The 24291-nt window shown below is 37.0% G+C and overlaps 1 protein-coding gene across 5 annotated transcripts in view; it reads left to right on the top strand.

Moving 5' to 3' along the window:
* KrT95D (phosphofurin acidic cluster sorting protein KrT95D) overlaps positions 1-24291 on the top strand; it is a 1059178-nt gene that overhangs the window by 991037 nt on the left and 43850 nt on the right. For all 5 annotated transcript variants that reach the window (XM_069825465.1, XM_069825491.1, XM_069825473.1 and 2 more), the window contains 3 exons: positions 549-591; positions 8934-9115; positions 16433-16659. In XM_069825465.1, coding sequence (XP_069681566.1) covers positions 549-591; positions 8934-9115; positions 16433-16659 — 452 coding nt within the window. The remainder of the gene's footprint in view (positions 1-548; positions 592-8933; positions 9116-16432; positions 16660-24291) is intronic.

Here is a 24291-nt window from a genome sequence, read left to right as displayed (position 1 = left end):
AGGAAGGTTGCATCAAGTGCTGCTGCAACATGATAATACACCCCTGCACTCTGCTAACATGATGAAATAGCTATCCAGGAGATTAGTTGGGAGTTGATTCCACATCCCCCATATTCACCCGATCTTGCACCCTCAGATTTCCACCTTTTCCGTTCTCTGTCCAACAATCTTCAAGGGAACTCCTTTCGTAATGAAGATGCTCTACAAACTTCGCTTGATGACTTCTTTAACTCCAAACCAGCAGAAATTTCTTCAGATGCGGGATCAAAAAACTACCTCAGTGTTGGCATAGAGTCATAGATAATGTAGAAGAATATATTAGCCTACTGATTCATTTCTGTTTTCTATTCATAATTTTGTCACAGCGAAAATACGCTACGAAGTTTTGCACCAACCTAATTTAAGAAGCTAGAAAATACTTTGGCTCAAATTAATGCATAAAACCTTTTTCTTAGATTTTATTGTGCTGTATTGCAATATTCTACATTATATTGTCTCTAACATTAAGCACTAATGTTTTCTTTTTTCTTCTTCTTCTTTTTCCATAGTTCTGATGAAGAATCTTCCCAGATATTTGTTCCTTTTGTAAATGTAAGTATATTTTTATATTCCAATCTAATTTTCTTAATAATGCCAGTCAACAAATTTTAACTTTTTTTTTTCGATAACCTTGACCAAATATGTGATTAAAGAACACTTTGGACCTCTCATTCGGAAAAAACATCCAAAATGCAATATTGTATCACATTTCTGAATTATCAATACTCTGTCATACATTTCAATTTGCATAAAAAATTATAAAACCCATATCTGTAAGTAATTTATTTACCAAAAATGTATTATTATTATTATTATTATTATTATTATTATTATTATTATTATTATTATTATTATTATTATTATTATTATTATTATTATTCAGTATATTAATTAAAACTACAAAAGAAATATGGTTCTACATTTTATGAGATAACTCGAATCATGCAAGTAGAGTGGATGGGCATTGGATACACACACATTTATAAGACATACAAGGAGCTGCCTATAAACATAAAGCTTGTGTGTTTCTTGCATCAGAGTGTTTTGTGGAGTGTCTCTTATTCATCGAATCAGATGTTTCTTGGTAGAGAAACCAGAAGTAATCCCCCACCATTCATGGGTCCTTGGTAACGTTTTCCATTATAGTAATGTCTTAATAGAGGCATTCTCCTTGTTTGTCACAGACAGACCCCACATTTGAAGGGAGAAGAGATGTGATTGTTGAAAATTAAACTTTAAGAATTTGTGACAGCCTAAGTTCATGTAGTCCCTAAGAAATTATTCACAAAGTAATTTGAGGTTTTCGTGGTTCCAGATAATCCAATATTTAGTGCTTTGAAATATTCCCAGGAAGCCAGTTCTGTTACATTCAGTTTTGTGTCAAAAACCCGATTCTTTAACAGCTTCCCGATTTATGGACTAACAAAAACGCCCTTCTTTAACTTGGCATCACTGATGGCTGGAAATATTTCTCTTAGATGTAGAAATCCATACCCATTTTTATTTAACACCTACCTTCATAGGTTTTTTAAAGGAACTTCATTTAATGACAATAACATTGCCTTAGTCGAATCAAGAGGGCTATAATAGGAGAGAGGGGTTCAATTCAATCCTTTTTCTGATAAACACTCTTAACTCTACGCAACCTCTACTGAAAGTGCTAACATTGTCTCTTACCAACATTCCGCCACTGAATTTAAACTTCTGGAAATGGAGAATTAACATGCATGCTCTGATAAGTTGTTAGTCATGGAAATACATTTTAAAAGACATTTTGAATTATAGTCACAGAATGTTTGTTACATTGCAATGGCTGCAAGTATTAAATGCGAGTATCCAATTGCGGAAATAAGGGGAGTAGTCACTCCACAAAATGTTTCTTAAAAATACCAGGAAGTAGTGACAAGTGAGTTTTCGTTTACAATATATAACAGTGTTATCACGTAAAACTAATTTGATATATTGGTAGATTTTCCTAGCCACGTACATCATTATAAATCATATGTTACCAGAAACAGCAAACAGATAATTACAATAAAGATCTTTGTGGGTTTATGTACAAAATAAAATATTGTTACTAAATAAATCTGATGCATTCTAACACAACAGATTTGGTTGGCCATGTCTAAATCATTTTAAATTTCACAGTCCATTTCCTACCTCTACTTCCTGGGATATCACGTTCTGAAAATGCTGATTGTATCGGCTTAAGGTTTTTTTTACTAAAAAGGGAGAAAAAAGTAAAAATTGTAATAGAGATGGTTACATTTCAAACAGTGATGTAAATATAAACATAACGGGGAGGTATAGAGAAATTTTTTGAAATTCCTGTTATTTTTGTGCAGGGAAGTAATTTGAAATTGCCGTCATTTTTTATACATGGTGGCGCTCCACTCGTGGCTACAAGAAGCTTCTTGACAGATTACACTTAATCCGGCTTATGAGCCCCTCTCTCCTATTATAGCTCTCTTAGCAGGGGCGTGCATTTAGGGCAAGCGGGGTAAGCGCCGCATACCCTAGTAGACACACTTCAAATTAATGTATCAATTTTATCTCATTCAACTTATAGATGAACATTTTTAATGAAGTGTATTCTGCACTTCATATATAAATGTTCTGCATTAACTACATTTCTGCAGTAAGGCAGCTCTTCGTTCACAGCTTGCCTGAAGCCTCATTTTACAGTGCTGGCGCATGCGCGGACAGTAGACAAGGAGGGAAAATTTCCTAGTATATCACTGTATTGCCTATACGCGCGTACACAGCAAGAATAAGCGCTAGGATTATCGCTTGTCCTGGCTTGTTAAGTTCCTGCAGAAGAATACCAGTGTTGATTGTTGAATTTGGCAGTGTGTATGAAACATGCGATTTGTTTGTCAATTGAGATAGTGTTAAGGATCTCTCAGTTATTTGAAGATTTTGTTTCTTTGTGAGTGACAATTGAAGGCTTTGCCGGAAGAAAGGCGGATAGACCTATACGCCCTTCTTCGGGAAAACGGTTTAAAATGTAGTGAATAATTCGCTAATTATAGTAGCGAAATTTTGTTTTGATTGTACTGTATACCTGCAGGACAGGGCTGCGTACGTGTATAACCTTTTATTCAGGTGCGTTTTAAAATCTTAGATTGCAGGTATCACAATTCGCCATATTGACGTATCCGCCCTTTTTCCGGCAAACCCCTCAATTTATGTCGTAGTTTTCTGTGTATAAACTAAATACGGTATTGATTAAGAATGGGCGATTCGTTATGTCCTATCTAACAATTATTGAAACACACATTTCGACTACATTCTTTACAAGAAAAAAATTAAACATAATACAAAGTACGATGAAAGAGTAATGGAACGGAGAAAAATTCTCTCCGGCGCCGGGATTTGAACCCGGGTTTTCAGCTCTACGTGCTGATGCTTTATCCACTAAGCCACACCGGATACTGAGCTGAAAACCCGGGTTCAAATCCCGGCGCCGGAGAGAATTTTTCTCCTTTCCATTACTCTTTCATCGTATGATGACGCAGAATATCTGCATGGAAATATCATATGTACTTCGGTACATTAAAATAATATATATAATATAAAGTGATCGACCTTGTCCTGAAATGCCAACGCTTTTTGCAGCTCTTAAAGACAAAGGAAAAGAATATACTCGACATTTTCAAGCGTCCCAATATCAGAAAACTCAGTAGGTTGCAAGAAGTGCAAAATTAAATAAACTCTTTTGCTGGCCCTGTCTTATGTTTTCTAAAGAAGAAACAGTTTGGTCTAAAAATGGTTATGATAAGCTGAACAATCTGCACAATGCCATTAATAAACATGAAAAGTCACAGGCTCATATTTTTAGTGTTTTACAATTTAAGTAATTTGGATCATCTCGAATAGACGTACAGTTAGATTCACAATTTCGTGTCAGTGTCGAGCAACACAATGAAATGGTGCGAAAGAACAGGGAAATATTGAAGAGGTTAATTGATACAGTCTGTTTTCTAGCCATGCATTAATTGACATTTCGTGGTCATTGTGAGTCAGAAGAGGCAGTTAACAAAGGAGTATATTTAGGTGCGCTCAATTACCTTGAAAAATATGACGGAGCATATTTCCGAAGACATTCTGAGAAAAAAAGTCATATAAACGTTTGTTCTATTCGCAATATTTTCAGAGTTACATTCATTTGAAGTTGTTAGTAAAATACCTTTTTTCTTTAGTTTTACGGGTAAAAAATATTACAAATAGAGAATGAACTATTCAGAACTGCCATTTCTTTAATTGGCTATTTTTGTGAAGCAAAAAATAAGCTCCGTAAGGGGCGGTAAATCCTCGTGAATCATCCTATATATATGTTTTGAGAAACGCTGAAAGTTTCATAAGTCATGATTAATATGTATAAAAAAATGTCATTAAGTAAACTTCAGAGCTTACCCACACAAAAATTGCACCGCACGCCCCTGTCTCTTAGCCAGTGGAACATTTTTCACATTTCTTTCATCAATCTTGGAAATGTCTCTTTCAGGTTAGTCCCTCATTTCATAGTGATTTTTTGTATCTTGGCTATCTCATAGACACAATAAACAATATTTAGTTAATATGGTACTTCTTGCAAACCAAGAAGTTAGGCAACTACTTTCAAGATGCAACAAAAATCCCACTGATATTTTGCATATTTAATAGCATTCAAAATGATGGCCATATTTTGATAGGTTTCGTTCATCTCTACGTGTGCAACAAAAATAGATGGCATTTTATTACTATTATGTAGAAGCACTGCTTTTATACAACATTTTGATAGCCTACATCTATGAGAAGGAGCCATTCCTGATGTTTATTTGTGCTAGCCAAGTGTTCCCATTAACCTCTTACATCTTTGCAAATACCACACAATCCATTTTGTATCCTATAAAAAGGAATTTGTTTATTACGATCTTTGTACACAGCAACACTTGAACCAGGGAGATAATAAGTTCCACTGTTGTAATCATGAAGCAAGTACAGTAGAATTCCTCGTATCCGGAAACTGTGGAACAAAACCAGTGCCAGATAACCGAATTTTCTGGTTAATTGGAAAATAATTTAATGGATTATTTCAAATATATTGACGAAGTGCAAATGCTCTTTTCAAAATCTATCTAGATCGCTAACTTTATATCTTGGAAGCTTCAGGGACTAAGGCCGTCTGCCATTTGTAAAGAAAAGTACGTATTACTCACGTAATTGTTGTTAGTGCACCCAAAAGCGGCATATAACATCGGCATTTTGTAATAACGTCACAATGAGGATGTATATTGAACATTTATATAATGTATAACAGAAATCTATAAAGCGAACACATGTTCTTTACTGCTTTAAAAATGTTGGCTTCTGGCCTCACTTCCAGGTGCAATATTAGCGATCTAGATTGCTGTTTCTTTGTTTCATTTATGCGCACATCGATAATACTGCCATCTAACGGTGCCATATTCAAAATAAAATGTAGATTGGTACTTCAATTTGTAATTTATTTACTGACGCTTTCTCTTATTTTCATTTTTTTTTCTTATTCAAAAGTGCTGTTGTGCTGTGAATGCAAGGTAATCTATGGCGAATCCTTGGCCTCATCTCACCAAATATCATCTCGCTATCACCAATCTCATAGACGCTAAATAACCTAGTAGTCGATACAGCGTCGTTAATAACCAACTAAAATAAAATTTAAAGAGTGCTGTTGTTTTGAAATTGCTGGTTATTTGGGTGCCGGATACGCAGAATTCCACTATAATGATGAGCTCGCACACTAAATCATTTAATTCATATTGTTGAATAAGATGTGGTGAACTACTGTCATTAGAATAGTATTCTTCTTCAGCTGAAAGGGAGGATATTTCAAAACTTGGAATGTCGTCTCTTTTATATGACTCAGCATAGGTACACTGTCTTTGTGTGGTACAGGCTTTAAAACTGATACCACTTCAGGATAAACAATTAAATGTTTGGTTTCCGCAGTAAATTCTGAGAACTATTCGTAAGGCAAAAGTAACAATCGGTCACTTGATTTCTATGTTCTTGCCAAATCAGAACTGCAAAAGGCATAGCTATAATTTTTCCTTTCTGTCACTGGGATAAAATTACAAAACTAGAGCAACAACAAATTTGAAGAGCCCAAGGCTTGTTCTGGTCACCCAGTGAATAAAATAGAGTTTATAAGCTTTAGTAATTGTTGGTTGGTTTCTAATGTGGAGTCATGTCTAGCAATGAAGTCATTATCTTTTCAATATCTGCATATGAATTTTCTTCTGTTGTAAGGGCTCTACGGGATACGAGGTGTTGATCATCATGACATTCGTGACAAAACAGGCAGTTTGGATAGTTGATAATATGCAGTCAGTGTAAATGTTTTGCCCTGAAATCATGTCCCGTAGCAGTCTGAAAGTGGCCATTGCAGATTTCTGTGGATGTTATGGTATGAATTTTCTATTATGAAGTATTTTTGTTTTGTGCTTGTAAATGTTGGTTAAAATGAAACTTATTCGCCTTTCTACAACAGATTTGAATGTATACTTGGGTGTGAATTTTAGCTATATATTAGAACCTTTTTTTGCTAAAAGATCAGCAGTTTCGTTCCCTGGAATTCCGCAATGAGAAGGTATCCATTGGAAAACTATTTGTTTGTTTTGTTTCTGGAGCTGAATTACAAACTTATATATTCTTCATTAAGGTTGAATATGCATGTTTGGCTAGGATCTGAATGACTGCTTTGGAATCTGAAAGAATAACTGCTTTTTGGAACGTTTCAGTTCTAAAGAGAAGATTTTAGTAATTGTGGATATAATGTTTTTCTTCTGATATTTCGGAGATTTTGATCTAGATACTTGTTCATACAATAAAGTACAAGTATTTACCGACAAACAGAATAATTTCTTCAGTGATCAGTGGTTGTTCTTCTTGCTCAGTGACATACACGAAAATATATACGTACTTTGATTCATAACTGGTATCTAAACTGGTCTTTATTTCGCCAACCTTAGCAACCTAAACAATGGCTTTATTTACATTAATGAATTAAAATTTTTTAAATCATTCTCTCCAAAACAACCTACACCAGCGTTTTTCAACATTTTTGAACATGTGGCACACTAAAGGTGTAATTTAAAATCCCACAGGACACTTATATAATCTAAACCAGGTGTTCCCAACAAGTGGGGAATTTTTTAAGGTTTTAAGAGGGAATATGTTTACTGAAAGTTGAACCATGTGGACTCACTTTTTTATTACTCTTTTCACTTTTATTCTTCCATTTTACTATGGCAACCTTCACTATTTTCATTTTCTTGCAGCACACCAGCAGATCATTTGCGGCACACTACACTGGTTGAAAATGGCTGACCTACACATTAGCAACAATAAAATCCATACATTCGTTCATTTATAACGTCTTCACAAACAGTATTATAAACAAAAGGCTTACAATTTAAAATTAAATTTAGATAGCAGTAATGGATACAATAATGTACAACACACGAGAGTAAACAGATTTTACTCTCTTACACTATAAATTACCATTTTCCTCTCTTCTTCCCCCTTCCCCTCCCCCATTCATATGTAGTTTGTAACTAAAAACTGAGTCTGTATGTTATGTAATGGCTGTTGACTAGTGAAATTAATATACAGTTTATCATTCCACAGTAGCGGAAGTAGAGTGGAAACAAGAGTGCACAATGCAGATGCCCACACTTGGCCTGCTGAGCACTCGGCTAGGAGTCTATAACATGCTAGATAAACTGTAGAAGGGACAGTTTTTTACAATTTTAATTGTGTATGAAACCAGAGTTGGCAGTAAGTAGCTGCTCGCACTGCTGTTAAGGATATGCATGGTCGATAATAAGACAGTTGTCTGTCATTGTGTTGCAGTATTGAGTTAAATTTCAGAGCAGTACATCTGTTGTTATGTGCAGAGTTGCCTTTCATTTCTCTGTTTGTATCTGTTGCTTGAATCACGGTTTGGAGATTTAATACAGAGCAAATAATTTGCTTTTGCCATAACTTAAAAATAAACATCACCTCTCATTGTTGAAAATTTCAAGAACGTTTTTCTGGAATTGAACCACCTGAAAGTACTATAATTTATAAAATAGTGAATAAATTCAAAACTACGGGATCAGTATTGGACAGAGGAAAAGTTGAATAATATCAATCCCTCACGAAGTTTCACAGCAAGCAGAGATCAGCATATAATGCCACAAAATTACTTTCCAATATTTTTCTTGCCTTTGATTTTTCTCCTTTTGTTTGGGCTTACACAATCGATTATGTAACTTTACTGTTGCTACAATTAGGTAGTAGTCACTATATATATCTTCAATATATCTTCTATGCCCAAGTGTCTGTTACTAATTTTCCTATTTTTTTCTCTTGCTAGAAAGTAGGCTATAATATTCTGTTTCTCCTATTGTATACCAAGTCATTTTATGATGTATTTGTTTGAAGAAGGAATTAGTAATTCTCATCTCGTTGTAGCAAGTAAAATCGTTTAATACTTTTCTTTCCATTACTACCCAATCTTTATTTTCCATTTTTCCCAGTCATACCTTTCCATGATTGATTACTTACTTTAGTATTGGTATTAAAATCTCGAGCTATTACAATAAGATCTTTTGCAGTGGACTCGTTATTCACTCGGTGACATCGAAAACAAACTTTTACAACACTGTATGTAGAGGTGTCAAGCTTGTCAGTCAGTTTTATACAGCATTTTATCACATAATATGCTTTTAAGTCAAGTCCAGAAGAAGCTGCAAGAACAATATCTTTGGTGAAATATGCTGTTTTGAGGGCAGATGGTATATTGAGAGCGTGTGAAAATGGCTGACAACTAAAACTTACAAACATTGTTTGCTCAATGCTTTTGGTTTTCTTCATTTTTGCAGGATGTTCGTCTTGGATCACCTGAGACCTCAGCATCAGCATCCGTAGATTTGGATGAGGCCCAGTTGAGTGTTCCCCAGTTGTCAGGCTCACCCCCTTCCCTGGTGTCTCTCCCAGATAAGAAGGATCGCATCACCCCACCCAGCTCGCCCAATATTAATAGCTTGTACATAGGACAGAACAGGTGAGTTATATATTTTTAAGGACAAGTTAATAAATAAATGTCAATGTAGAAATGTTTATTAAAAATATTGATTTCCTTTACATAAGTGAAGCTTATTTTACTCTTCCACATAATAATCTCCTTCATTTAAGCCATATTTATCCATCATCTTTAGAATCCCCTTATTGCACTCGGCTGCTTCCAATCCATTAAGCCAGTTGTTCACTGCATTCTTCAACTCGTCACTTTCAGAACATTTTCCGCCCAGAAACTCTTTGCAGTGTGAGAGCAGGCATTGTCATGGAGAAGCATAGTACCTTGAGAAAGCATTCCACACAGCCTGTTTTTTATAGCTCGACCTAGTTTTCTTAGTATCTCACAATACCGATCTGCAGTGATCATAGTGCCCTTTGGCATGAAATCATCAAGAAAACATTCTTATCACCCCAAGAAACTGTTGCCATGACTTTTTGCGTTGACAGAGTCTGTTTGAATTTTCGCTGCTTATGGCTGATGAGCAATAATGCAACTGAAGTGATGGGATTGCTCTGTTGGGTCATATGAGACATGTATGCTGATTTCAACTTCTGAGCATTCAAGAATCGAATGACACTGCTCACCTTACAGTCAGCGGAATTTTGTATCAGGCAGCTCATTTTTAACACTCACAAAATGCACAATAACAACTTGTCACAACTTGCACTCACAAAATACTGAGAAAAGATGTTGGGTCGTTATTTACTATTCAGGGTTGTGTTATAAAACTCACAATTTGTTAATGTAGTAATATTACATTTTTAAACAAGTAAAATATTGTAACAAAATACTCTACAATATATTCTTATCTAATGGGTTATTTTTAAAAACCTTTTGCATTCGCTCGAATAGCAATCCTGAAACTGTGGGTCGGAACACAGAGCTAGCGCCACTCGGTGACGAACCACTGAACTAGAGAAAGTAACGTCACTTTCTCTTCTACCCACTCTGTTGTTGTTATTATTATTATTATTATTATTATTATTGTTGTTGTTATTATTGTTATTATTATTGTTGTTGTTATTATTATTATTATTATTATTATTATTATTATTATTATTATTTCTACAGATAGGATTTATATGCACTATAAAGTAGTACTGCTAGTTTATACAGTGGCATATACTGGTTAAAGGGTTTGGGCTACCACTGACCCTATTATTACACAAAATATATTTTAAAATCCTTATGATAAAATTCCTTACATATTTTTGTGAATTTCAGACGTCTTGATTGGGACGAAAATACGTTGATGACTTCGTCATTGAAATTACAGTTGGGCCACTTGCAAAGTTTCTGTAGAAATGACTTTTCAATGGATATTAGTGCCAAGCCGGATAAACGTTCTTGTGTATGAGTTGATCTACAGTAGGATTTTATTCTCTTTAACGCAGAAAATGTTCTTTCTACCGATGCTGACGTAGCTGGTATTGTCACAATTAATGTTGCCAATTTAAGGACTTCAGGAATAACTTGGTTCAGCTGGTTTTCATATATGGCAGATAATATTTCATAGATAGGTTTGTTCGAAAAATCAAAGACTTCTGCTGAATATATTACACTTAATTCATTTTTCAAACGTACTTGATCAAAGTGACTGTTATAGGTCTGAAATAATTTGTTTAGTGCCTCATTCGGGAAGTTTTCTCTATAAGCAGAAAATTTTTGAGAATTTAGAAGTTGTGTGAACTGAAGCTTTCCATAATCAGAAAATCTGTCAGTAATTTCCATGTGCATACGATCTAGTATGCTGTAGTACAGCTGCCTGTATTTGATTTCATCATCTCCTTTTCTTCGCTTTAATGGTGGTTCCATTGTATTGGCTGAAGAATTTTCATTTTCCATATTACTCCATATGGACGGAAACCCACTACGTCTGAACTCGGATATAGTATTTTTTTAACTTTGATACCTCTTGCAAGTAGAATATTGTAGAGCACATCTGTATGTGCGAACACTCTAGCATAGACTTCAAGAAGAAATATATTCTGAAACTGTGCGAAAAAATTCAAATATCCTTGAGCCTGCACAATTACAGAATCATCCCAGTTTTCTTCAGAGTCATTACAAATGATATTTTTAAAGAAAGCAGTCCGTTTTTCTCTGTATTCGTTTACTGTATTTACAAGCCAAGATGTAAAATTCAATCTAGTTGGTGCTACTTTTGGGAGTTTCTTGTTCATAAATTTCTTGAGTTTTCTGATCTTTTAGGAGATGATGAGAAAAATGCAGCTAAACCCGACAGTGTTTTGAAAAAATGCGGCATTCTGGAATGGATGAAGTAGTTTGTTGCAAAACTAAATTGAGAACATGGCTGTAACAATGGACAAATAGTGCTTGAGGATACTTTTCTTGAACTTTTGTTTTTAAGCCATTAATATTTCCCGCCATAACTGAAGCACCATCGTATGTCTGTGCAATTAACTTATTGCCGACATTATATTCTGCTGTAACACCTTCCACATGCTGAAACAAAGTAGCAGCAGTTTTGTCCGAACTGACATTTGTGAATCCTATAAACCGTTCTTGAACATTGGCAGTATTGTCGACGTATCTTAAATCAGTGGACAATTGACTCTGATTAGAGCAGTAACTTGTTTCATCAACAACAATGGCCACAAAAGGTTTTATGTTCTTTATCATAACCCCACTTATAGCAAATATTAAGTCATTCTGAATTGCAGGAGAATTACCACGAAATACTGTTGAACTCTCAAGATGATTGGCCAGTAAATGGTCAAATTCACTTAAGGAACTTAAATATTCAATATAATTTCCTCTATTGTCTGATTCCACACTCTCGTTATGACCCTGAAAAGCCAATTCTTGTTTTCCTAGAAAGCAGACTGCGTTAATAAGACACAGTAAAATCTCCCGATTTTTTTTTCACAAGAGCATTGTGTTGGTTGATGTGTAGAGCTTTTTGCTTATCTAGCTGTAAATCAATTCTTGTCTTCCCAAAGTTTGCAAAGTTCATGCTACTACAAATATGAGCTTTTGATTTGTCGTATTCTAGGACTGCCGTTCGAAGGGAGTTCATATTAGAAAACCCCTCTTTTGATCACACATTAGTTTCGCGGCTAAATAACAAACATGTCCAGCAAAATAGTTTAGACAGTTTAGAAGTACCACACAACCAATTCCACTTACCATATGATGTTGAAGTGAAATGGCGTGTGTACTCACGCTGTTTTTCTTTTACGTCCATGGACAAATTTAACTCAGGAGTTGGTCTTTCCATTTTCACAATTTCAACTTTCTCGTTGTTATGTACGACGGTTAAAAGGCACTTTTAATAAACCTTCTATTACACAGTCATTTTCAACACAAACCTCTCCAGAAACTTGTTCTGCCATATTTTTCACAATATCACTTAATTGGGAAATTAAAAACTTAATAATTCACAATTAATATAACTCTTAGACACTCGAACAAATCACAGATTTAAAATAATGCACTGCAAGAACACAATCACATTCAATTGCTAGCGTACTAAGCGTATTGCTGCTTCGCGCCTTTGAAGAAACCGATCACGAGAGTGGCAACTCGCCCGCCTACAGTGCACAATGGAAACAGAAGGGAGTGGGGGGGGGACGGGCAGTTGTGCGAAGGACAGCGTGAGCAAAACAGTCACAGGCTACCTCACGTAGCAAGCGGTTTCTCCAGCGATGCCGCCTTGACAACTTGTTTCTTTTCGAGAGCAGAGCGCGCATGTAAATCTAACAATTACTTTAATTTTAATTACTGTGGTAAAACTAATGATACAAATTTATTACATTATGTTATATTATAAACTTTTTCTTTTGTAATTTCCATGGGCTACCGCCGGTAGCCCCGGTAGTCCGCAAAATACGCCCCTGAGTTTATATATATTTAACCACTTCCCCATCTCTTGTACACGCCTGATATCAGATATTTTTTAATACATTAATACATTTTGATAACTGCTGTAGAATTCATTTGCACGTGTAATATGCTCAGTATACAGGTTATTAGATGAATATTTATCTTGTTTAGGTATTAGTATGAGTGTAGATCTAAGTACACACACCAAAAAAAGTTTTGCATCAACTGTCAGCCAGACCTTCAATAAAAGACAAGACCAAGAAAAGGTAAGGGACGAAAATGTATTTATTTTTAACAGTTGTTGACAAAATTATAACAATGGTGTGGATGGCGAAGTGAAAATTGAGTATTGGCTGGAGTACCAAATCTCTATCCTAGCAACTTCAATAGAGTGTAGTGTTTCATCTTGCATTGATTAATGCTTGGACTGTTCGTGGCATACTGTCTACCAGCACATTTATCAACTGATGATCCATTCTGTCCCATTCCTCAACAGCAACTCTGCATAGGTCTTCGAGATTGTGTGGGGGGTCAGGGCACGCACGAATGGCTCTCTTCAGTTGATCCCAGACATGTTCAACAATTGGATTCATGTCTGTAGAATATGCAAGTCATTCAAGGCTGGCAATTCCTTCAGGATTATGGAAGTCATTGATGACAGCCGCACGATAAACTCTGGAGTTATTGTCCATAACATGAATCCTTCTCCGAAGTGCTGATTAAACGGTGCTACTATGGCTTGAAGAATGTTGTTCCTATACTGTGGAGCCCTCAGCATTCCTTGGATCGACATCAATTGTGTCCGGCGACCCCACATAATGCCATCCCAAAACATCACTGATTCGCCACCTTTCTGCATTCGATTGTAGGGATGTCTGAGTCGTGCAGCATTACTTGATTCTCTCCACCCATGTTGTCGATGATTATCTGGCACAAGACATTCGGCATTCGTCCGTGAATAGAACTTTGTGCCAATTTTGTAAAGTCAGTTGGTGATGATTTCTTGCCCAGGTGTAACATTGCCCATGGTGCCTAAGTGTAAGAGTTGGGCCTCACCATGAACGTCTGGAGTCCAGTCTGCTATCATGTAATCGGTTTCGTACAGTCTGATTGGATACGTGTCTCACTGTCGCAGTTTGAAAGTCATTGTTAATCATGCAAGCATTATTCTCAGCATTTCTCTTCGCAATAATTCACAGATATCGATCATCACATTCTGTTGTTGCCCATGGACGACCACTACGAGGCATGTCGTCAACATTACCTGTGTTTCGAAAGCGATTCCAGGTTCATACCACAACACTCTGGTTCAATCCTAAGCGCCTCGCACTTGCCTTGAAGACAGTCCTTCCTGACATAGAAAAGCAATTCTCACCGGTTGAAATTCGTAATTGACCATCTTGCCATTGTTCAACCTTCTTAGAATGAAATAAATTGTTTTACCCTGAGCTATTTGCTGAGAGATGAGACTTCTTGCACTTCTGTTTACATCTGTTTACTTTTTTCACTGGTTTCTAGGGTAAACTTTTACTGTTTCTCAACATTGTTTACATTTTTCAGACAGTTAAAAGGATAGCTTTCAAATATTTTTATGAACATGCTTGAAGTGGAGTGTAAATGCCACTTCTACAGGTGATGCAAAACTTTTTTTGATGCGTGTATATACTGTATTTTTTTATTTGGTGTTCAAAATTTCGAGCAGAGGATGGCAGGGTAAAGCTCATCGACAAGCTTTCCTTAAGTACATATCTGCTGCTACCATCACTGTTACTACCACTATCACTACCATAACATCCACCAATACTGTTACAATTTACTATCGCTCACCACCATTACTGTCATCACTACTGTTGTCATTACCACTATCAATTCTTCATTCTTGTGTGTGTATGTATGTGCGTGCGTGTGTGTTTTTTGTGTGTTTCTTTTATGTGTTTTTTTTTTTTCCTCTCTGCTTTCCAGTATTTGGTGACACTCGAACAATTTTATTGTGACTGGTACTAAGATGAAAGGTAGCAACAACTGCTTTTCGTGGTCGTTCTGGAATTGTTTTAGGATTGTGTATGATGTTTATCCGTTTAGAATACTCGATTTCTGGTGTTATATTATAAATATGATTTTTATTTACGTATCTTTATTTCTATGATTTGTTTGATTATGAAAATTGTTCAGTAGTTTTCTATTTCATTTGAGGTTTTTGCTAACATACCAGTATTAGACTCCTTATTACCATGTTTTCCACATTGAAGTGAGGTCCATTGCAGTGTTATATTTTTTTCGTAAGGTATTAATAATTTTTTTACATTTCTGTAACCAAGGAAATTAATTTTGTAAAACTATGTAGATAGTTTTGATAGTTCCATCAAAGTCTATGATATTTCTTCTCACACTTTTATAGATGGAGAACTAACATATTCTTTCTGCTCCTATCCATTCTTCATTGTCTGAGAGAAAACTATGCATGTACAATGAGGAAGAGCATTTATGATCCAGAGATAGTTCCCGTCAAGCTATGGCTTAGTTTCCATGAGGAGCGCGCCTGTGTACCTAGCACTGATACAACACTTACAATAAGTGGTGTGGAATTTGTACTTGCTCAAAATGTCCTCCATTTGCTACAACACATTCGTATATTTTTATGGAATTGTTGTTCACTTTCACAAAGATCCTCATTTTTCCATCCATGACTTTGTTCAGATGCCAAAGCATTAATAAACCTAGCACTAACCCAGTAAATTCTGTAATAAGCATAACCAGCAGTACCGTTATGTCACAATTTGAGACGTTGTGAAACAGTTGTTTATATTGAAAATGTTGATTGTTGGTAACAAGAGACCTGTAGATAGCAAGGATATGATTGATGTAATGTGCCAGTGTGTGTGTGTGTGCGCTCACTCCTCGCACTAGTGCTAGGTGCTCCTCAGCTAGGCAAAAGCCGCTACCTTGGATCTCAATAAATGTTTCTCTCTCTCTCTCTCCCTCTCCCCGTCTCCCTCTCTCCCCATCTCCCTCCCCCTCCTTCCCTCCCTCTCGCCCCCTCTCCCCTCTCTCTCATATATAATAATAATTTCTCGCAAAGAAAGGGAGACATCTGCTTGACAGACCAGGTGACCATTCAGATTCAGATTACAAACATGCAAGAATTTAATTTAATTAACAAGAAAACTGTATTAATTTGGAAACTAATATTACTAACAATAAAAATTGCTATAACATTTTGATACAATCACATTAATATGTAGAATACAAATGAGTATTTAGTATAAGTATAGAGTCCTTAAGAATTTGTAGACTAATGCTTTCAATATCATGCTGCAGTATACCTAGAGATTTCAAATAATTATTATATATATATATATATATATATATATATATATATATATATATATATACTTCCAGACTTTGTTAAATATTTTAAGTTTATAGTTTCTAATGCCTGAGAATAAAATGTTGCAGGGACCAATCTCTCTCAGAGCCCATGGAACTGCAGCTGGATTACTGGTTGATCCCAGGCAAAATAAATGATGCTCCTGCTATGGGCAAAAGCGGTAAGGGTGATACAACAAAGTCTACTCTGAAGACAACATTCCGTTCCCTGCAGATCCAACGATTGCCCCTGGCAGGCGAGCAACCAACGCAACACTTTGTTATGAGCTACTCTACAAAGGAGAAAAAACAGAAAAGTGAGTATTCTTTTGATTTCCAATCTACTGTACATTAATGTAAAATGTATTGCAGTTTTGAGGTGTGGAACATACCAGGTGGATACCATATTTACCTAAATATAAGACGAGGTTTCTTCCAATTTTTGCGTTTAAAATTAGGGAATCGTCTTAAATTCGCGTATTAAGAAAAATACACAAGTTGCATCAATTTTTTATATTGTACAGTACACTATCACAATGGTATCGTTTTGTATCATTTATGACAAGAAAAAACCTGTTCCAAATATTTACTGTACTCCAGCCTCAAACACATAAAGCCATTTAGTTACTTCGTGTACATAGTTTTTTGTAAATGGAATATTTAGATTGTTAGGCGCTACAAGCATACAAATTTCATTTCAGCAAGAGGATCTGTCTATTTTGCAGAAGTAAGTAAACTTGAAATCTAATTTGTTCTAGAGCCATAGTCATAGTCTCCTCCTCCTCCTCCTCCTCCTCCTCCTCCTCCTCCTCCTTCCAGTTGGGATCTTCTAGCCCATTTGGAATGTAGCATCCCATTATATATCGTCGGTCCAATGCTAAAACCACGAATGTGCAAAATTTCGCATTTTCACCTAAGTGCACTTTCTGAGTCTGTGTGGTGTGTAGATTCTTATGCCAAAGTCACATAAGTGAAAGATCATTCAATTCAATGTGCTACATTCGTGATTTTGGCGTTGGACTTGTAACATTGGAGCACATTCAGTCATGTATTTTTACATTTTATTAACATCAGAAGCAATGTGTGTGTGATGCTACGTTGGTCCCGTAATTAACTTTAAATTATGGTTTATTTAACGACGCTAGCAACTGCTGAGGTTATATCAGCGTCGCCGGTGTGCCGGAATTTTGTCCCACAGGAGTTCTTTTACATGCCAGTAAATCTAATGACATGAGCCTGTCGCATTTAAACACACTTAAATGCCATCAACCTCGGCCGGGATCGAACCCGCAACCTCGTGCATAGAAGACAAGCGCTATGTCAACTACGCTACCGAGGGCGACTCCCATAATTATGTCATTAGAATTGTTTCATGTATTTTCAACAAATATTCCATTATTTTTTTACATATTAGTACAAGTCGTTTGGCCATTAAGGCTCAAGATGGACTGAAATAGAGGTGCAAAATGTTTGATTTAGACCTTCCTCGGTTAGATCAATGACTATAATATTTCGTATTGTCTTAAAAAAATACATGCATGCCGATTATAATCTTCACATGGAAAAAGGAAATCTGCACGAGAGACTAGGGATGAAGACAAATTATCTTGTCAACATCTGAAATATTGTTCTTCAATTTTGAACTACAGTCAGTCTTAAATACACCAAAGGGGCAGGCGGGTCCAATATTTTACCTCCACAAATAGGCTGTTTGTAATCTGGGGACATATAATTTGGAAATCAGGATGCGCAAGTATTATACAGGCTGTTAAAAAGTATCCAATATTTAGGAGGTGATAGTATGCATCAGAACAAGAAAAAAAGTCTAATAAACAAAATATACTTTCTGAGATTTGAACACTTGTTCATAGGAGGTACTCAATGTCACGTCCATTTATGGCAATGTATTTTTCTGCGCTAGAATACAACAGGCTACCAGATAATCATACCATAGTTGACACCCCTGGCATGGAATACTGATACATCACAAGGAATACTGAAAGAAAACTTTGGTTGCGGATGTGAGCAAGATTCAGCAGAAATAGTGTTGTGAATTTTCGTAATCAGCATGTGTGGGCTGATGAAAATTCCCATGCACTTGAAGAAATAAAGCATCAGCACCGATTCTCAATCAACTTATGGGCAGGCGTTATTGGCGATAGATTAAGGGCCATACGTGCTACCACAGAGATTAACTGGGGCTCGTTATCAGGACTTTCTTATTAACGTATTGCCTATCTTGCTGCAGTGGTGGCTGATTGACTGAGGCAAGTGAGGCCGGGCCTCAGTCACTTGGCTTAACTAAAATCAAATTTTGTGTTTTTATATAATGTATTAGTTATTTGAATGAAGCATATATCGCTGTAGAAGCATTTGAAAACTTTGATGTATATAGACCTGTTTTGCAGTAAAATTTGTTCCTGAGGCCGGGATCGCTCGTGCCGGGTCTGGCTTGTGATGTATATAGACCTGTTTTGCAGTAAAATTTGTTCCTGAGGCCAGAATCGTTCGTGCCGGGTCTGGCTTAATGCATTTCATGTCCTTTCGCGGGCTTTGAGTTTACGCTTAAAATGTTGTAGCTGAGGCACAATTCGTCTGGCCTGGTCAGGTTTCACTCGTCCCATCCATGGGCCGGCCTCAAGGGTAGAGTGGGGTGGGAATAGCAGTGGTGACTTGTCTTCCTAACTAGGCCATAAATAACAAAATTCCAGCTCTTTGGCAGGCAGAAACCCACTCGATTCTCTCCCCTTATGTCTCAGTTAGGACATAAGCGAGGGTGTTCTACTATTGTACTTCGTAGTACAGTAGTGAATCTGAGGCAAAGTTGTTATGTATTTTTGGAAAATATAAACAGAAACAAATGAGAGAAATAATGCTGGTGCAGTTAATTCATTGTTAGAGTATCCTTTTTCGAGAAGAAATAATACTAAAAGAAAGGAAGTTTTAAATAAAGAGAAAGACTACCGAGATACCTACGACATCGCTGATAATTTTTCTGACACATAATCTTAAAACGCGAGTTTCTATTGCACCCTGGTATGGGCAACATAAATGGTTATGTGGTAATGTGATGCAAAATAAACTTCTCTAGGCCTTGTTTGTTGCTGTCAAAGGAAAAAAATAAAAAGAAAAGAAAGAAAGGGGAATTTCAACATAATATGGGATGCTTCATCACACTGAAACAATCACTGAAACCCACAGCATAACAGCTTATTTGGTGAGTGAAATTATTATTTTTCATTGATAGTAATAAGAATAGACTAATAATAGTAATAATAATAATAATAATAATAATGATAATAATAATAATAATAATAACAATAATAATAATACAGTAATAATGATATTAATAATATAATAACAATAATAATTAATATCATAAACAAACATTTCCTATCGGAGGCACTTAAACTAGTTGCATCTGGCTTCACCGAGGATTTTGATCACTGGCCGCTACTGCCTTGCTGGAGTATGTGCCATGTTAGTAAAGACTACAGATGTGGTTCATGCATGATGGCACACCAACACATTTTTCCGCAATGAACGTGAACACCTGACACTGACATTTCAGGACCGCTGGATTGATTGGGGAGGCCCCACACCTTGGCCTGCTCGTTCCTCAAATCTAAATCCCCTAGACTTTCGGTTATCAAGAACAACGAGGTCAATTTCAAAGAGTGCGTGATTCCTTACGCCGAAGGGCAGAGGAATGCATTGCCATGAATGGACATCACGTTGAGCACCTCCTATGAACAAGTGTTCAGATCTCAGAAAGTATGTGTTGTAGGACCCATGTTTATTAGACATTTTTTTCTTGTTTTGATGCATACTAGCACTGCCTAAAATATTGGATACTTTTTTTTAACACTCTGTATCTGGGATGAGACTCAACGTAAAAGCGGGACAGTAGACATTTATCTCCATGTTCATAACTACCGGTAGGCCTATGTGACGTCTTATCTTAACATGACTGCAGTCTTCATGATGTCGGACAGTTATGGGAGACAACAAAATAACGCTATCTTCATTGGTATGTGCATTTTTTTTCCTGAACTAGCACCCTTCTTTACAAACCAAAAATTACGGATTTTTTTTTTTTTCAGCTGGATATATCGAAATTGAATGTGATTCTATACATTCCAAAATAGAGACGAAATAAAAACATGTTTCAATTTAGTGCTAAAGGATGGGAAAAACTAATTTGTACTATCCGAAACAAACCTTCGCCATTTCTTGTGAAAACTATGCTTCATGATGACTTTGACGGCTTCAAGTCATTTTCGTAAGAAAGACTTAAAAAAATACCTTCCATGAAGAAGTATTTGTTGGTTGCAATGTCTAAGAACAGAACCAAGACAAATATTTTTTAAAGCTAATTCCAAATCTGATTTCCATCAAGTCAATCTGAAGAGACTAAGAGGCAGACCAAGTAAGGGTCCACTCCCAAAAGTCTACATACAGCCATTGCTGTCCATTGCTGAAGTCAAGTTCCAGGATCTCAAAGTAATGTGTGAGGATCTTGCCCACACCAGGGGAGTACCATAGATCTTATAAGCCATTGAAATACGATAGAAACATTCGTGATGATTTGCCTGAGCCTTACGCTAGTGAGGACTCTAAGAATGAATAATGACTGTGTTCTTTCATAGTTCTCAGTATTTTCCATACTATGAATTTTTTTCTTTAACTTACATGAAGAATATTATCTTGTTTAATAAAAATTTATATTTTCTTGAACAAAATAATATTTGTTCCAGTGTATGTACAAATAAAAGAATTCTTTAGAAAGTAAGGATGAAGACAAAAATGTCTGAAAATTCATTTCATAATATTAAATATGTCCTCCCATTATTCTTTAAAATATTTGAAAACCGTTAATTTCACAATTAGTTTACAAAGTCTGCAAACGGAACTCCAAACATTCTTCAATCCTGCCATGTCAAGAAAAAACTAATGTGAACAATTATTTAAAATTTCCTTAAAGTATGAAACAAAGAAGGTAATTTGTATGCCCTAATATATAGCATAAATAGTTACACATTTTGGCAGTGAAAACATAAACGTAAATATAAAGCCTGATTTTTCCACGCACTTTGAATATTAAAATGCATTTATCTCGAAAGTAAGATTTTGCACATTCGTGGTTTTGGCATTGGACCGACGATATGAGAGATCATGCCCAAAATTAGTTAATAATAGACTGTGAATTCATAAAAAAAATACCTTAAAAAAATTTAATTCTACAAAAACTATTGGAAAACTAGGAATCGTCTTATATTTGGGTAAATACAGTAGTTGTGAAAACTAAAAACAGTTGCTGGTTCTTGATGTGCAGACTTCAGACTGCATTGTCATTTATTGTAACTGTCTGCAAATATATATATATATATATATATATATATATATATATATATATATATATACACATATACACAAGGGTGGACCCAAAAGTAACCGGAACCGAACTGTTGTGCACGCATGCTTTGTAGTTACGAGTTGTGCTGTTAGGTGGTGTTAGTTTGGGATCTCCTGCGACCGTTAGTGAGCTGGCGTCAGTCTGAGTTAAGTGGTTTGTTTGTGGTGTTGTTTTGTTTGTGTTCCTGTTTCAGCCGTTTGGCAATTAGTGAGATAGTCGACCACAAGGAACAAAGAGTGTGTTGTGAAATTTTGTTTTCTGTTAGGGAAAACTACAGCCGAGACCATTGGGATGCTTCGGCAAGCCTTTAATGATGATGCTTTGGGGAAATCACAGGTCTACGAGTGGTTTTCCTGTTTCAAATCTGGCAACTTGTCAACTGAAGACATGCCACGCCCCGGGTGTTCTTCGACAGGAAGAAATTACGAAAATATTGCCAAAATGAAACGTGCAGTTGATGATGATCGTCGAAAGACCATTGACGAAGTTTCTGAGCAAGCAAACCTGTCATGGACCATGGTCCAGCGAATTTTAACTGAAGATTTGCACATGAGATGGGTATCTGCAAAATTTGTACCTCGCTTGCTCACATATGACCATATGAATGTTTGCTGCAACTTGAAGAGTGAAGTGCAGAACGATCCAAAGTTTCTTAAAAGATTTGTGACTGGGGATGAGTCTTGGTGCCATGGGTACGATCCAGAATCAAAGCAAGCATCGAGCAGTGGAAAACTCCAAATTCATCACAACCCAAGAAAGGACGTCAAGTGCGATCCAATGTGAAAACAATGTTGATTTGTTTTTTTGATGTGAATGGCATTGTCCACAAAGAGTTCATTCCGCCAGGACAAACAGTGAACCAGCATTTCTATTGGATGTGTGACGAAGATTACGAGAGATTGTGCGACAAAACGGTCCAAAATGTGGAGAAATGGGAAATGGTTGCTTCACCACGACAATGCTCTAGCCCACACAGCTCTGACGGTCCGACAGATTTTGACAAACAACAACATGGTGCTTGTGCCTCATCCACCCTACTCACCCGACTGTCGGACTTTCTTTTGTTTCCACGGATGAAGAAATGTCTGAAAGGAAAGTGATTCAGTGATGTGGATGATGTCAAAGAAAACACGTTAACAGCTTTGAACAGTATCCTGCCTCATGAGTTCCAGCACTGTTTTCAGCAGTGGCAAAAACGTTGGGACAAGTGCATTAAAGCACATGGACAATTTGAAGGGGACTAAAGTACTGTGAATGTAGAGTTCAATTAAAAAAAAAAGCATTCCGGTTATTTTTGGGTCTCCCCCTCGTATATATATATATATATATATATACATAATTGTAACTTTTATACAAAACAATAATGTAACTTTATTGTTTCAACAATAATCACTTTCTATAATTTACTTTAAACGCTCCCGTCAACAATGGGATTTCCACTCCACACAGCAACTCAGTATTCGTTATTGCACTCCACAGACGACAATGACAATTCACTTGGATTATTGAAAACAACAAGGTACTGCTAATCTCAACTAATGTTCACAAAGCACTATTTACAAAACAAAACTGTCAGTTCTCAGTTCACAGTTCGTTGCCTTGGCTAGTTCGTCTAGCTCATTCACTCAAGTTCACAGTTCAAGTCTTCCAGAGACAGTCCACTGAACTTCGAATTCAGGTCCCCCAACTGCAGTCCACTGCACAACGAACCGAAGACTCCGGATTCGCCGCACTCTCCAGGACGCTCCCCCAGTTGCGGACACACACAAGTCGAACTCCGGTCTCGAAGCTGGCTTCACTGCTACACTGACTGGCTTGCTCCAAAAACTGCAACGACTCACTTGCGTCTCTTATTTATAACTAAACCATAGTTTCCAGAAAGTACGATTTCTGCAGATGCTGAGAAGATGGCGCCTTTCTAGATTTCTCTGGATTTCGCCCCTCAGTTGCAGCTGCTTACTTCCCCCTCCCTGCTGCGGCCCAGCATGCCGCCGTTCCCCTTACGTCTTGCCACACCGTAGCGACCAGCGTTTCGTCTCCCCTCCATGCCGCGCCCTCAGCATTCCACGGAGCTCGCTTCTGCCGGACGCGCACGAAGTTCCCCGAAGCGCCGAGATTATTCGGCCTGCCGTCACATTGCTCCCTTCTTAGGACTGCTCGTCCCGGGCAGTCCCTTGGTAGACCGCTAGACAGTCCAATGTTTGGGGTTCTCCGGCTGCTCCCTCCTTATGGTTGTGTCACTCCATCCTGGATTGGCTGGGCAGCGATTACTCGTACTGCGTGGGCGCCATCTTGCTCTTCCACTTGGCCCTCCAAGGAGAGCTCGCTGGCCACGGGTTGATCTTCAGCGTCCATCAGGAACACTTCATCCCGACCAAGGCGGAGTATATGGCGCCGGACGTCCTCCGTCGCATCGAGTAACCGCATGGCGTCGAGTCCCAGGACGACGTCTTCGGTAATGTTGGCGACGAACACCCACATCTCCAGTTTCCTCTTCCGCAAGGTCAGATTCAGGAAGACCTCTCTCTGGATG

The sequence above is a fragment of the Periplaneta americana genome, chromosome 1 (genome assembly GCF_040183065.1).
Source record: "Periplaneta americana isolate PAMFEO1 chromosome 1, P.americana_PAMFEO1_priV1, whole genome shotgun sequence".
Classification (NCBI taxonomy): domain Eukaryota; kingdom Metazoa; phylum Arthropoda; class Insecta; order Blattodea; family Blattidae; genus Periplaneta; species Periplaneta americana.
This window is presented reverse-complemented; position numbering and strand designations above follow the sequence as displayed.